This window comes from Pteropus medius, unplaced genomic scaffold (genome assembly GCF_902729225.1).
Source record: "Pteropus medius unplaced genomic scaffold, Ma_sr-lr_union100, whole genome shotgun sequence".
Taxonomy (NCBI): domain Eukaryota; kingdom Metazoa; phylum Chordata; class Mammalia; order Chiroptera; family Pteropodidae; genus Pteropus; species Pteropus medius.
The window spans coordinates 4,366,877-4,383,669 of NW_024351648.1; the positions used below are offsets into that span (position 1 = coordinate 4,366,877).

The 16,793-nt window shown below is 51.0% G+C and overlaps 1 protein-coding gene across 5 annotated transcripts in view; it reads right to left on the reverse strand.

Annotated features, from left to right (window-relative positions):
- ADAMTS17 (ADAM metallopeptidase with thrombospondin type 1 motif 17) overlaps positions 1-16,793 on the reverse strand; it is a 273,147-nt gene that overhangs the window by 249,242 nt on the left and 7,112 nt on the right. For all 5 annotated transcript variants that reach the window (XM_039844085.1, XM_039844086.1, XM_039844084.1 and 2 more), the window contains exon 3: positions 15,020-15,185. In XM_039844085.1, the coding sequence (XP_039700019.1) occupies positions 15,020-15,185 (166 nt within the window). The remainder of the gene's footprint in view (positions 1-15,019; positions 15,186-16,793) is intronic.

The window sequence follows — 16,793 nt, forward strand, 5'->3', positions numbered from 1 at the left end:
CAACACAGACGTCCCAAAGAAAGCTCTGATTAATCACATGACCCCCATAATTTCTGTCATGGCGGGAGACTGCATGCCACGAGAATTTTCCACCTGTCCATGCTACGTGCTCCCTCTTCCAGCGCCCAGCCCAGTGGTCAGCACCAGGACGGAGCCTTCGCAATAATCTCACGAGGGGACGGCGGTCTGGAGGAGCCAGGCCTGCTCAAGGTCACGCAGCACAGTGTGACCTTGGAGCCGGGCCTCAAGGGCAGGCCTGCCTCCCTCTGGCCTCTGCAGGCCCTATGCCGGCTGCCACGGAGCCCTTTTCCTACTCCCAAACCCATTCCCTCTGGCTGGGCGATTTCCCAGCCCCACATGGTGCCAGGCGTGCTGACAGTGTACAAACAGACGGACGTCACGAGCTGTCATTCCCGAACCCCTTCCTCTCAGGGCCCTCGCCCCGCCCCAGCCGAAATCCGTGTGGGTCAGCCATTTCCGGGGCCCCTTCTCCATGGGCCCCGCCACCCACCACAGCACCCTGCGAGGGCCTGGTCTTTCCAGGACGACCTGGACACAGGAGGAGAAGAAAGGCCCTTGGATGCGCCTGCAAGCGGACTTCCCAAACGCTGTGACATAGTGTGTCATTTAAAACTGGAGAGAGTAATAACTGAGGATCAAGAGATGCGTAGGGACCTGAAGATCCCTTTAAGGGGCAGGTCTGAGGAAGGACATCAGGGAGGGAAGACAAGGGACTTTTGAGGACAGGTAACCTCAAACCCTCAAGGGTTTGAAAAGCAGACGCTCACGTGGCTGGGTCAGCCAGGATGTCCCTCACCATCAAGAACACATATTTATACTGAAGAAGGCAGTCTTTCAAAGCAGAGGCCAGCCAGCAAGGCCCCGGACAGAAATTAATTGAGGGCCTCGGCCTCAACACTGCTCCGAACACCACACCAAAAAAAAAAATGATGAACTGCTTCACAAACGGGGACCGACAGTCCAACTGTGACTCAGACAACACCCTCCCGGGCAGAGCAGGCATGAGACCTGAATGCTCAGCTCCCTCTGCCACCAAGCGTCTGCCCCCTGCGGGGAAAAGGCACTTCTGTGTCAAAGCCGGGAGGTTAGAGACCGTCAACAGAAATCCAACGTCCCCCGAAGCAGAGTCAGAAAAGCAGCAGCTGGCACTGGCGGTGACGGGTTACAGTTTATCTTCTGGGAGAAAGTTATACTGCTTTAAACGTTGACATGAAGAACGCTCGTTCCCTTTGTGGGGGCCCGGGAGGCCGAGCGTCCACCCCTAAGGGATCCGTGGACCCTGGCCCACGAGCTCTGTGTCTCCTCAGAGGGAAGAAAAGCCCCCTCTCCGCTCCCCGAGCCCTGAGTGTCCCTGGGCACGGGGTGTGGCGTCAATCCCCACGGCAGATGTGGGCGAGATCTTTCTGTGTCCCTACTCAGGGGCTCTGGCCCTTCGCAACTGGTCTCGGCTTCCGTCTGCGCCACCATCACAGCTGACCACCGGTGACGCCTGACATTTCCTGCTCCGCGGGGCGGGACCGCTCAGTGTGGCTCAGCGTCCAGCTCTGTCCGCACCCGGTGACAGACAGGGAGTTTGATCTATGACTTGCTAAATGGCTCGAGAAAGCTCGGTGCCCCGTCGGCCCGGAGGCGGTTCGTGCGGCCCAATATACCCGCTCCGGAGGGCGCGCTCCCTGTCTGGCCGAGCACGAGAAACTGCCCGCCGCTCCGAAAGCAGGTTCTGCAAAACGAGCCCACTGCTTTCGTGGCTGGAGGACGCCCAAGAAAACTGGGCAGCAGATGTTCTGATGAGACTTTTTCTTTGCCGGGCTTTTCCATGAGGAACGAGTGTGCTGAGAAGGCCAGACCTTCCTGCAGAGGGGTGGGGGTTGGGGGGGGCGAAACGCAGCCCTAAAGTCATTTCTTAAAAAGACTGAACAGTCACTCCAAACAGGGTGTCTGCTCCCCTTCCCTTCTCGGCGCTGGACTTCCTGGCCGGCCTCCTCCTGCTGGGAGGGGAGCCGGGCGAGTTCCCTCCAGCTCTCTCCCCCTTGGAGGGAACCATGAAGGCTGCTGATTCAAAAATCAGACACTTCTGCGGGCGTTGGCAGGGGCCGCGTTCTCCGCCTCCCACGGCCCTGGAACACCGAGTCAGCACCTCCCGGCCCGGCCTTCTGGGGACCGTGATCCCTCCTCCTCCTCCTCCGGCCTCGGTGGTGGGGCGGGATGGGGCGGGGGGGTGCTGGACCGGCTGCCAGGAGCTTCCTTGGGCCACCTGGACAGTGCCGGGCAGCGGGCACTTTAAATAATCAACTATGCATTTTTGATCCGCCTGCGGCTCAAGGCAGATTTTCCTAGTTGAGCTGGAGGCCGTCTCTGCTTTGAGTTACTAAAGTGGGGTACGAAAAGGACGGGACAGAGCTGGGGAGAGACACCCCGCGCCCCTCCGATTTCTCTGCCCCGTGGAAGTGCACGCGGGAAAAGGATCAGACACACGGACGCGCGCGCGCGCGCGCACGGACACACGCACACCTCGGATAGCACGGTATCCTCTATTTTTTCTCCCCTCAATGCTTGGGGTTCAATTTCCTCTCTCATTCAAGTAACGGGAACACTCAAGAGGCCCAGCGTGCTTGCCCTGCACTGACTTTTCTGGATTCTCACGCGGAGTACGTTCAAAAGACACACGAACGAGGAAAACGCAGAGTTCTTCAAGACCGACGTGACTGCAATGCTTAGATTTATAGGAGAAATAGTCTTGAAATCCGCGGCACGGGGAATTTATCTGTGAACGGGAGAGGCTGAATAATGGCCCCGCAAAGATGTCCCTGTCTCAATAATCCTTACGCGGCGAGAGAGCGTGCCAGTGAGATTAAGTTAAGGCTCCTACGAGGAGGCTACCGCCCTGGATTACACTGCAAGGCCGAACGTCACTGCACGTGTCCTTGTATGCGGGGTGACCACATACAGAAGAGGGCTGTCGGGGCGACGCGGCGTGACGAAGCTTCCAGTGCCCGCCGCCAGGTCGGAGATGGAGAAGGGGACGCAGAGCAGGGACACGCGGGGACACGTGAGGACCTGGATCCTCTCCCAGGGTCTCCAGGGGCCAGGATGGCCCGGCTGACATCTTGAAGTGGATCTGGCCCGGTGAAACTGAATTCAGACTGCCGAGCTCCAGAACTCTACGATAACACGTGTTTGTTGTTTTAAGCCACTAAGTTTGTGGCAATTTCTTACGGTGGCACTAGGGAAGTAATACAGGAGTCTCGCCTTCCAGCCAGAGTGCATTAGATACAACGACGACAACAAACGGCAGATAGAAATGTGTGTAATATTCAGGGTGTAGATGGGGCTCCTCGGGATTCCGGAAAACTAAGTGGGGCAATCAGGGTGAACTTCCTGGACTAGGTGACATCTAAGCTGGACCTCTACACACAAGATAGATTGCTAAGAGCAGTAAAAAGACACAAAAAAGTCACCTGATACAGTTCCACGAACCAAGATAGACCTTTAATACAGCAAAGGCCCTATAACCTAGGAACCTGCAGTCTAGTTTGAACCACATTAAATAATAGTCATTTAACACAGCGAGTAGGAGTGGAACCTCTATGCGATACAGTTTAGAAACGCGGATGAAATTTGCTAGGAAAATGCAGTTTACCCAAATCAGTCCCACTGGCGACGTGAAACTTAGACGGGCCAATTTTTAGAGAAGAAACAACAGAGAAACTTCTGAAAGAATTACAGCCACAAAAATACCAGGCCGAGATGGTTCCACGGGGGATTCTACCATACGGCCGCCTCAGAGAGTCATAAATTGTTCCAGAGCAGAAGGAAAAGCATCCACAAAAATTTAAAACGAGTAGGGCTTTGATACCTAAACCGAGAGTGGTAACACATGCACAAAAAACGAACATTATAGAGCAACAGGACGTTGTGACTACGGATGCAGAAAAGGCCTCTACATAAAACACTAGCAAAGAGAATGGCGTATCGCTTTAAGGAAATAATACGTCACAACCAGGTGAGGTGCATACCAGGAATTCGAGGTTGGTATAATATTAAGAAATCCATTTACGTAACAGACCATATTAATATACATCCAAGGAGAGCAATCATATGCCTGTCCTCACGATCCTGCAAAGGCCTTTGGAAAATCCAATACCTATGTCTGATTTCAAAAATTACACTCACGATGACCAAATCTGAGGCCATCTGAGCATCTAGATAAATAAATAAATAAATAGTAAGTATCTATGGAGTAAAATAAGAACCTATAAGTCCACGCAGATATAAATAAATAAGTGGGGGAGAAGGGAATGAGCCTCTTGCGGGAGACCACCCGTCAGAAACGGGGAGGAAATCATGGAGTTAGAAAAGCACCATTTTGAAGCCATCACAATAATAACGGAGCCGGCCGAGAATCAAAAGACACCAAATCTAGTGAGTGAAAGTTTGTTGAAGAACTAGATAGTCCCATAGTCTCAAAAGATCCCGCAAATTACTGGCTCATTACGCACGGAAAGATAATTTTATGGCAGATCGACCTAGAAATGCAACCAGAACCGAGTAATAAAAGTTGAGATTCCCCAGTCACGTGACAAAGTGACAGCGTGTGGCTCCTGGAAAGACGGACCGAGAAGAAAACACTACCCCTTCTGTGGTGGTCCCGCTGACGACGCGCAGCACAGCCCGATCACGAAGAAACGTCAGACGAAGCCAAAGGCAGAGACTTCGTACAAAATAAGAACACTCTCCTTGTGGTTTTGAAGAAATGTGAACATCCGGAATGACAAATCCTAAGTATCTGACCCAGATTGGAAGAGACTTAGGAGATGCGACAAGTAAATGCAGTGTATGATCCTGTGCTGGATTCTGGACCAAGAAAAAAAACTATAAAAGCCGTTACTGGGGCTTCTGCCAAAATTTAAATACAAATGGTCTATTAGATAACACTATCGAGACAATGATTCATAACCCCAGTTGGATAAATCTAGAGTGGTTAGTAAGAATTTTTAGCAAATATAAAGGAAAGTATTTAAAGAAAAAGGGGTATGGTGTCTGTAAATTCCTCTCAGGTAGTTCAGAAGAACAGCCTGTGCGTGCCAGAAAGCAGAGCTGAGAAAATGCTCCGAGGGCCTGAATCGGGGCCGGGTTCCGAGAGGACATGACGGTCCCACGGAGCCCACCTGGTCCCAGAGGAAAAGCAGAGAACCGTAAGGGAGGCGACGAAGCATATGGGAGGCCAGCCGGGGGGCCGGCGGCTTGGGAAGCAAGACCCCCACCCAGGCCCTGGGCTCCGACTTCGGGAGCAACGTGCCACTCAGAACACCCCGTCCCACGTGTGGGACACCACCGCTTCACACTGCAGTGTCACAGCTGTCGGTCTGGCGGCTTCCTTCTCGCTCTTTTGTTCCTCCCTCCAAATGGCCCGGCAAATACCATGGGGATGGGAAAGTCCATCCAGGATGGCCCCTGGGTGGGCACAGGAGCGAAGGGTGACGAGGGCTTCGTGGGCCCTCGTCCCTAGGGCACGCCCAGAACCAGGCTGCCGAGCGGCTTTCGATCTGGGTGTCAGTGGCCACCCGCTGGACGGCGGCTCCGTCAGAGCAGGGGCTTCTGTCTCTCGCTCACGAAGGGCGTCCTGCCCGGGCCCTGACACAGCAAGCACCAAAGCAATGATGGTGGCCTAGCGAATACATCACTGCCATCGATAACAAGGCACATGACCAGTTTAAATAGAGACCTAAAAATAAAATACACTCAAGCCGATTTAAAGAGAACACACATCAAGTTACTGAAAGCTTAAAGGCCTAGAGAACGGCGTTCATATTGACATAAAGAGTCATTGCAATGCTGCCCCAGGCCTGGTTTATCCACTTCTCTCTATTCTCCAGAGGGAACCGCGGGAGCACAGCTGGGTCCCCCACGCAAGAGGGGGTCCCGCCCAGATGGTCCTCCCAAGCCTCCAGGAGACCCCTGCCCACAACGCTCCGCCCACTCCTTTGCAGATCTCGAAGCTACTTCTGCTGAATGACTACATGTTTAAAAGAAAGACGAGTGAAGGCGGTGACATCACACGGATCGGCTGATGGTTCATGCAGGAAGAATCTTTGTAACTGAATATACAGGGATTTTTAGAAGGCAACAAGCTTCCTTAGTCTGTTAACATTTTTAGATGGTCAGGGGTCCGCATCATCACCTGCTGCCTCCCAGCCAGGATGCCTGCAGGATCCTCTTTGGGTGCCTCGCTGTGGTACCCCACTTCACCCCGATTTCTGCTACCACTGTGGTGGGCAGCTCATGCCCACCGAGCCTTTCAACCACATGACCTTGATCTTTCCTTTCTCGTAGGCTCTCACATCTAGAAGCCCACTCAGCCTACGCAAGGGCAGCCCAGAAATTCAGGACACGAGAGTTCCCCGCCATCCATTCTAGAGGCTTCTGTGCGCTGCTCAGAGTTCCCATTCTAGGAACCCAGCCTCTGCTATCATAGCGACGACCAAGGCACACACACCTTTCACCGGATTCCACTTCATTTCCTACTCCCTGTCCCTCTCTCCTCCTTCCTGGGGCCCCTCCCTCCCCCAAACGAACTGGCTGCACCTAAGTCTTCACTCCGGACTTTGCTTTTCGGAAACCCGCTCTGTGGCACTTTTCCAAGGTCCCCTCTACTTGATGAAAACTTGCATGGATGGAGTCACTCCAGCAACCTGGCGAAGTAAAGACATCGAGAAAAGTGCCACCTCTCTTTCGTAGATGAGGAAATATAGAAATAAGAGAAACGAGCTGACTTAAAGCACCTCTGCATGACAGGCAGCAGGGTCAGACCCCGCCCAGTGCCACCGAGCACCCATCCCAACGAGCAGTGAGCGGCTGGGTTCACGCCCGGGCCACCTGGCAGGCGGTGGGCAGTGTCCCCTTCACATCACCTTACGGGCTCCAAATCCACCATCATTCAGCCTCCGGGAATCATAATGGCAACATCAATAAATTGATCATTTATTTTTTATGGAGTGACATTATCGGGTTTTCACTTTTTCTTCCCAAAGGATGATTAATAAGTATCTTTCGCCCACCCGGACACCCCCAAGAGAAAATCGAAACGATTTCCTAAGCAGTTTGTCTGAAAAAGAAATAAAAATGAGATCAAAAGGACTCGGACAAACACATGGTCCATATAAAGCGAATGGCAGGACTGGAGATTCCCGTCAAAGCTCGTGAAAATGAAGCCTGGAACGCGACAGCACACGCTGAAATGATGCTTAGTGAACACCCACAGCGCAGAGGGGAATGCTCAGTGTCCCGGGAACACTCCGAAGGCCCAGAAACACCTCTCTGGTGATCTCCAAGGTGTCCCCAGGAGCGCCGGTGGCCACCAGACACGGAGGTGGGCTTCCAACCTCTTAGGGGGCAGGACGTCTGTCTGTCCCTCTCAGCGTCCAGGACCGATGCCTCCAGATCAGGTGGCGGGCACACATCAGAAATGCTGCGGGACGCCCAGGAAACATTTTGCCAGGAGCATGACAGCTGTCCCCTGTGGCCCTCAGGAACAAACTCAAGGTCCACAGACTGTTTCAACATTGAGTATTTTCTTACAGCCGTCAAGGAGATGGCACTTGTTCTCGAGGTCGGCGAAATGAGTGATTTCGGTGCGTTGATTTACTGTGGCATTCGTGTGGCTTTTTCGTTCTGCGATCATGATAAGGTGGCTTTCGGGGTCCTTTGCTGCACAGGCACTCTGTAGGGCCAAAAGCAGAAGCTGTCTGGGCATGGCCACCATTCCCAGCTGTACTTTCTGGAACCTGACCTCCCTGAAAAGGCGAAGGGGTACCCTGGAGACGAGGGGCGAGGGCTGAAGACACGGGAGCAGAAGGGGAGACTTCCCCAGGTTGGGTTCTCTGAGCAGCAGGAAGGCACCCCACACTTGCAGCCCCCAAAGGATGAGCAGGACTCTTAAGCTGGGCCCCAGGTCCTACAGTCCCTCTGGAAGGTCCCGTCATCAAGGATGGCAAACATATGTTGAGAATTGTATAAATGAGTCATCAGAGGCCTCGACAACCCAGCAGACATTAGACCCAAAACTCGGCACAAAGGGCGAGGGGCCAGTGTTACACGGCCACGCCGAGGTCAGACGTGAGGTCAGGCGCCCGGAGGGGCTGGCCAACCCCACCCGCAGGCACAGGAAGCGCAGGGAAGTCGGTCTCTGTCCCCAGCTCTGAGTGCCAGTGGAATGACGGACGGTCTCTAGTGCGAGTCCTTCGGCCCGTGCCACACAAGCAAACATGGGTCACACTCATGGTACAGATTTCCCAAAGCAAAACGCCGAAGTAGAAATCGTGTCCGGACTTGTGTAACAGTCCTAAGGCATCTGACAGAAGCCTATGTGAAAGAACTCAGTAAAGATTTTTCCATAATCCAGAGCTGAGAGCATGGCCATAGAGGATGGGGCAGTGGGGGCGGGAGACAAAGGGGACACGTGAGCCTGAACTGAACTCGTGATACGAAATTACAATCCGCACAAGAAAACGGTCCAGTGTACGGGAGAGTGAGCGGACAACAACAAACAGAAAGATCGGCGCCCCGAGCGATTCAGAAAGTGGAATAATTCCAAAAAGACTTCCGATAATTGTCACCAATAACAAAAGTGACAAAGAAAACGCGAAATCATAAGGAAAAAACGGGACGCTATAAAAAAAACCAAACGGCCAGAACTGGAAAATAATCAAATATAACTTCTGAAAGTATAGGTATGATCACTGAAATTAAAACCTCAGTAGATAGATTAAATGGAGATTAGACCCAGTTTAAGAGAAATCTGGTGAACTGGAAAACCGATGAGAAGAACTTATCCAGAATACGGAATACACAGATAAAGAGACCAAACACATAAAAGAAAAAAAAAAAGTTACGGAACGTGGAGGAAAGAACAGGAAGGTCCACGTCTGTCAACCAGGAGCTCTGAGTGGAGGAGCGGATAATGGGGAGAGGCGCTCGGTGAGATGGAGCCAGGCCTGTCTCAGAATTGACAGAAGTCATTCATCCTCACATCGAAAAATCGCGCTGGGTCCCAAATGGGATAAATATGGGAAATCCACCGTATACACATTATAGGACACAAGATGGTAACCTTTTTTAGATTTGCAGAGAAAACAGATTATTTACACAGAATCTAAAGTCAAACGGATAGGAGACCTTTTGGTAGCAGAAATAGGAGGCAGAAGACAATGGAATAATATCTTCGGAGTGTTGAGAAAAGATAAGACTCGACCTAGAATTCTATATTCAGCTAAACCATCATTGAGAGTAAGGCTGAAATACAGTTTTAGAAAAGCAAAGACAACGATCACTCATAAACCCTGATTAAAATGTTCTTTAAGATGGATATTAAACAGAGAAATGAGCTACAAGACATAATACTAAGTAAGCTGGTAACTGCATACATAAATCTGAATAATTTTAACTTTTAAAAATATGTAATAATTAAATGAGAGGGGACAAAAACGAAATATAATTAGTAGACTAAAATACACAGAAAATGAACGTTGACGCTTTTGATGAATGATAGATATCTGATACCTTTAGACTTTCTTAGGACTAATATATGTTTAATTTCAAGGCAAGAACAACTAAAAAAAATTGAATAGATTATAAAACTTCTACACCGGCATGAGAAAGAAGAGGAAATAAAGAAAATCTGATGAAGAAAGGGAAAAGCATGGTAGCGTAAATAGAAAACAAAATGTAAAATGGAAGAAATATAATTATATTTCTTAATAAATCTAAACGTTGCCAGTGAAAAGACAGTCTCCAATTAAACATTTTTAAAAATTCAGATACATACTACTTTTAAGAAACATATATATATATAAAACATCACGATTGAGAAGGCTTGAAAATAAAACTCAGCAAAAAGAACTATTAGGCAAATATTGACCAAAATAAAAACTGACGGGCACTATTAACATTAGAGTAAAAAAGCTTGAACGGTGCAACCGCATCATCGGTACCCGAGCCTGTGACTGTGTCGGGAGGCGGGTTATTTGCTGAGGTCATTAAGGTAAAATGAGGTCATCGGGGTGGGCCACCACGCTGTCCGACGTGATTCTCGTAAGAGATTAGGACAGGGACATGCACGAGAGGGATGACCGTGTGAGGACACAGAGAGAAGACGGCCACCTAGACGCCGAGGAGAGAGGCCTCGGAAGAAGCCTCCCTGCCCACACCTTGACCTTGGACTTCCAGCCCCCAGAACTGTGGGGAAGTAAATGTCAGCTGTTTAAGGCTGTGGCACTTGGCTCCAGCGACCCTGGCAGACCGAAAAGAGGCACAGTGATGCCAACTGACTGTCCTGGGGCCACACAGCAAAGGGGACAGTGTTGCGCTTCTTTCTCCAGGAATAATAATTCTTAAAATATAGGTGGCTCCTTTTGGAGTTACATATTCGCTATATAAAGAAAGACTTAAAATATTAACGGGAAGAAATCTCAATGTTTTGGGGGTTTGCATCAAGATGTTCAAGACCGTGGACGACCATCCCTGCGACTGAAATGACAAAATACACTGGGAAAATGACAAAATCCTTTTTTTGTTCTTTAATCCACTGGAAAGCTGAGGTCTCAGAGTTTAAAACAACCAACTTTCGGTGAAATCGCGCCTTTGCTAAGTGAGCAAAAATCAGCAGCCATTTTCATCCCCAGGGCACAGGCTAGATAAGGAGCCAACCAGTATCTGATGGATACGATTATGGAATTTAGAAGGGACCGGGCAAATCGTTATCATTATGACGCGGGTTATCACGATCGAGTAGACCTGGATTACAGGTGCTCTGAATCCACTCCGTTAGGTCTTTATCGAGTGCGTGCTGACGCGCAGGAAGTGGGGGCTGGGACAGAAAGCAACAGGGTGACACCTCCATGATCACATGGGGACTGAGACCTGAGCTCTGATCCTGCCTCAAGCCACGGAAACCAGTGGGGACTGGATCCACGCTAGCCAGACCGAATTCCTGCTAGAAGCAAGAGTTTATCTGCTCAGTCCAGCTGCCGCTTCCTCATCGCTAAGAAGCCAGCTGAGGACAAAGCTGTCGCACAGAGAGAACGGCCGAGAAGCCCAGCTTGGCTAACTAAGCCTTAGCTCAGGTGCAGCCTCCTGTTCTACACTTCGGTCCCTGAGCCCATGGCGGTGATGTCATTAGTGTTTAAGCCAATTTGATCTCTTTCATTTCCAACCAAATTACACAAAGCACAAGTCCCGACCCATTATTTACTACGGAGTATACGCATGTAGTATTATATATGAAAATTCTTGCATAATTAGCAATACAGAATTCCTGAATAGTCCCGGTACCCTCTAAACACTAATCTAAATTAACTTTATAGTGCTATAAATGAACCAGACGATACTATAAAATAACTTCAATTATTTTAAAACAATCATAACAGAACTTAAACTATAAAAGAGACAGCCATGCCTTCACAGGTACCTTGGTTGGATGTGTTCTAAGGCAGTGGTCCCCAGCCTTTGTGGCACCAGGGATCGGTGCTATGAGAACCTCATGCCTGAGGATCTGAGGCGGAGCTGAGGCGGTGATGCTGGCGCTGGGGAGCGGCTGCAGATACGGATGATGCTCCGCTCGCTCACCCGCCCCGCACCTCCTGCTGTGCAGCCTGGTTCCTAACAGGCCACAGATCGGTACCGGTCCACGGCCCGGAGGTTGGGGACCCCAGCTCTGAGGAGCCCACTGCCACTCAAAACATTGTAGGAGTCCTACTTTGAAAGTGCCTCATGGTGAATTGGTTTTATTATTTTACCATCGCATGTCACATCTACCATGGTCGAGAAGGAGACAGATTCAAACCGTTAGTAGAGACCATAAGAGTCAAAAGAATCTAAACTGAATCCGAAAGGAGAAATTAAAATAAGCATAGAAGACAGACGAAAAGTTTCAAAGTTAAAATAACCACTTTAAAAAACTCAAAAAACATTTCAAAATATCCAAAGCACCATTTTTGTTGAGTAGCCAAAAACCATCAAAAACTCATGCTCTCACCAAAAAAACACAACTGAAAAAAAAAAACGCCTGCAGACTCCATATTTTCATGCCAAGTCTCAACCTTCCAAACTGGAGTGATATTTTATGAATCGGTTTATAAGGTCCTAAAAATAAGGAGCTATAAAGGAAACAGGATCAGCCCGTCCCCTCCCTGGGAGCCCCAAAGGCTGCTAGAAATGCAAGCTCAGCGGTACCCAGAAGGCTGTGGTCTCTTCTCGGTGGCCTTTACTGCGTGAGACCCTCTAACCCTCTAGAGAATATGGCACCTTACCCAGGCCAACTTTCTTTTCAGGTAAATTGAGTGCTCCGAGAAGGAGAAAGGTTTATCAGCCTCCTTGTCACCTGCGTAAGCCAGCCGGAGACTCCCAGGCCTCGCCCAAGGTCGCCGTAACACAAGCTTCAAGATGAGGCACCGTGACACCTCTGGCCACCGTGTCCAGCCATCAAGAACATGTTCCCATGGGGGAATTTTATATTAACCTGATTAACTTTTCCAGGAAATGTCAAGAATGTATTCTGCTGCGGTCCCACTAAATTAATTTTCCTCATGTCTAAACTCTCGATGTTTGAAAATGAATCCAAACTAAATAAGACCTAATTGACGGCTTATTAGCTAAGCCTAATAAGGCTCACTGTCTCAACGCAGTGACAAGGGTTACCGGGCACCTCACGCAAAGCAGGAAGGCCCAGCAGCGAGACCTGCCTCTCGCCTGGGTCTGTGTCCTTACCCGGGAGGAGCCGGAGGTGGCACGACATAAACACACTTGTGGCACCCAGGTGGCAGACCACGTCGGTGTGAGATTCGGGGATGAGGAAGGGGAGATGATTTTTTAAGCAAATTCGGAACCTGTGTCCCCTGGCCTGGCTGCTCGTTTACACTCAGTTTCCATCGAATCCTCCCGCCCCGGTTTGCTTATAGTTTCACTTCCGTCTATCAAAAGGGTGCCGTGACGCTGGCCTCAGGGACAAAAATGCACACATGGGCACAGTCTACCATTTTGCCACAAGCCTTGGTGTCGCACCCCTGAAGAGGAAGGCAGCTGGTGGTCACGACGCCGTCACACGCACCCTGGGTTTCTGAGCGCTGACCCGCAGCTGACGAACGCTGGGTTGAGTCGGGGGAAAAATAAGAATAAAACAGACTTGTCCTTGGATCTCACGCGAGGGCCCTGCTCGGCGGTCCTCGGCTGAGAAACGCACTCCCGGTGGCCCACGGGCACTTGTGTTTAGTACTCCTGAGCGCACTGGCTCCCGGCGCCAGCTGCACTTTGGAACCGCGTGGGGAGTTCTGAAGTTCACCAACACCCAGGCTGCCCCAAGGCCAAGTGGAGCCGCCCCCTGGGGGAGGGGCGTGAGTGATCATGAGGCTCCCCAGGCGATGGCCCTGGACAGCCAGCGCTAAGCGCCACAGCCCTAGAGTGACGCCCGCCTCTGAACCCAGTGTTTGGATCAGCTACGGAACGCGCCCGGAGACTCAGAAAGACCGACGGCCATTTACTTAGAGAGAAGATAAACAAACAAACAATCCCAAGACTGACCTGGATCGGGTCAGGCGGCCAACGACTAAAACAACACACCAGCATCAAGCGCAAACGCACGGCCGGCCAATCGTGAGACTCGCCAAAAAAGGGGATTTTGTATGCCGAAGCCCAGCGTCCCGTCTTTGTAAGGATGCGGGAGCGAACGGAGCAAAGCCCTGATGTCCGGCGGCGGCCTCCTCTCCCTTCTCCACTCGGAGCTCTCCGGGCTTGCAGAAGTGGCCTCGACCCAGCCAAAGCGCCTCTCGTGCCTCCCTGCCGAGTGCGGACTGGGCCAAGGGGGACAACCGCGAGACAGCAGCGGCACGAAACCGCCGAGCCCAGCCGCGAGGCTCATTTCTAAATAACGCAGCTGTCAGAAGAGAGAGTCACGTGATCGATTTATTTCCAAGGTCACCGGAATACTAAGCGAAACACACTGTGTTTTCACACCAAGATAAGTCGTTAAACAACTCCCAGAGGCCAGCATGGGGTCCCGCGTTCTCCAGGGAGGAAGGACACCTGCGAGCGGCACGTTATGTCATCAGGCGATGCTGGCAGGCGGACTGCCAGTGACAGAGCACCATGAAATGCTCCTAAATACCTAACGGATAATCGGCAGGTGGCCCGAATAGCGGCACAAAATATAGGCACCCTGGGCTCTCAGCCCGAGCCGCTTATTAGAGTTCCCTTCGAAAGCACTGACTGACGCCCAAGTCACAGGCCACACCGACGAGGTCGGGGTTCTGGGGACCGGCCGCGACTCGGCATATTTAGAGCAGCGGTTCTCACACTTGAGCATCGTCAGATTGACCGGGCCGGCCTGAGACTGGACCCGTCCCATGGTTTCTGAGTCGGGAGATCGGGGGAGGGGGATTCCTGGGGAGGACGTGTGTTCTAACGGGTTCCTAGGCGGGGTCGATGCTGCCGGCCCAGGGGCCACGCTTGGAGAACCCCTGCCTCCGAGGACCCCGGCAACTCTTGTTAGTGCAGCCAGGACTGAGAATCACCATCGTAGGAAAGCAAGCTCCGGCCAGGGTACCGAGGGGCGGGAATTCTCATCCTGGCTCTGCCACCGGAAGCCACCGTGGTTTTTTGGGGCCTCACCTTGCTCCCCATCTATGAAACCGAGACACCTGCATTAATGAGAGCCTGGGTCCCTTCCAGAAACGCCTTTTGCAAAGGGCTGCTACACCATGAACTGCTGACGCTCAGCCACACAGAAAGGAAAAGGAAGAGGCCTTAACGGCGATAAAAATAATAATAATAATAATAATAATAAAAAATAAAGAATAAAAAGAAAAACCCTTTCAAAATACAGAGAAAGGTACATTCTTGCTCCCATGACTTCACAGCATTTGGCGGCACAGCAGGGGGTGGTGCCGGGCCGAACCACGGTGCCAAATGGGCTGTGTCGCGAGGCCATCATGCTGGTCGCCAGACTCACCTGTGAGAACCTTGCAGAGCTGCCTGGGTACCTGGGCCTCGACGGAGGGGCTGGGCGTCAGGGACCATTTGCGCCTGATCAGATGCTCTTGCCCGCCCAGCGAGCCCTGGGAATTGTTGACGGGCTGGATGAGCACCTGCTCCTGCCCCAGCTGGATGAGGCCGACCTGCCCGGGGGGGAAAAGGGAAATGCAACACAGGTCACCCTCACTCACACACACCAAGACCCCAACAGCCCAAGGGCGGCGAGGCCGCCTGGCTTCAGCCTGGTTCCCACATCTGGGCTTTTTCTTTGCAGGGTGCCTCGATTTACCTAGCCCAAGAATGAGCTTTTGTGGGACGAAACGTCCCAGCAGCCATTGTGTTGGGGAGACAGACACGAGATGGGGGGGTACAGCAAAATATGCAACCGCACCCACTTTCCAGGTTTGCTTTCAAAGAAGATACATTACTTTATTATCATTAAAAACAAACTTGATTTTTAAAATCACCCCCCAAAAATCCACCTAAGGCGGCAACCCCAAATGTGTTGGGAACGAATGACAATTATATCCTTAATGGAAAAATGTATCTCTCCCTGGGAATATTTAGCATTAGGGGACGTAGTCGGTCGAATTTGTAATATCACTAGTTTTGTGATCAGGGGGATTTGAACGTTTTTTTCAGAACTTGTATCATTTAAGAGAACTTGGCAAAATATCCGATGGATTAGATCTGTAATTTAAAGTGCGTCGTTAACTTAGACTTGTGATTTTAAAATCTTCTCAGGTTTATAAGTAGCCTTAGAACATATAAAGGAACTGAAGGCTTCTCGTGTTTGTAAGGCTAATAACTTACTGGATTTGTAAGAAGCGCTTAAGAACTTGCGAACGGTTTGTTTTTCAATCAGACAACCAAAGAACTTGAAGATCAGATCGAATATGTGAAATTTCTAAACACAGTCTGAAGGTTTTAAAAGCTGTTAATCACCGAATTTGTAAATGGGGTCATATATTATCCAAAGCCCTCTTAAGATGGATTGCAGAAACGTGCTAGATGATAAACAGGATTTCTAAACTGAATCGAAAATTTAAGACCCGGGATTTTCAATGTCACTTGAATAGAGTAAATATTAATTCTGAAGATCTATACATATACACACGATGCAGAGAGCTCTAGTCCTCCCTTGGAAAGAATGCTGACAGCATGAAAACAATCTGTCCTCCTTCCCCAGGGGGCCGCTGCTAGCTCCCCTTCTGATGACGCGTCAGCGAGACGACGGCCGGGCCTGCCTTCGCCAGCAGAGAGTCCGCCTCAGGCTCCGTGTCGTCACTCTTCTCTAAAAGCCACGACATACGAACACTGGTTCCCCAACCGCAATGCACATCGCAATCGCCCGGCGGTCGCGGATGGGACCCGGGATGAGCCCTTCTCGCTGGGCCCCCACGTGACACTGATGCTGCGGGTCCTGCCACCATCCTCTGAGCAGCACTGCTCCCCCCGCCCCCACCACGGCCACGGCTTTACCAGGAAGGAGGCCCTGATATCGAGCCTCTTTGAAAGTCAATCGGATCAACTAGTGAGACCGCCTACAACCTCCAGTGCCCCAAACTCAGGGAGAGCCCGCACTCACGGCTCTAAGCAGATCGCGAGGTTCCCAGTCATCAGAACGCTGCCAAGAACAACTCAGGGATTTTTACTGCCCCAATCAAACTGTCTCCAAGTGGCGCTGCGCGACCTGCAGCAAAGCACGGCTCTCTCCCCTCCCCTTTGAAGTCAAAACTTGACTTTGTTCG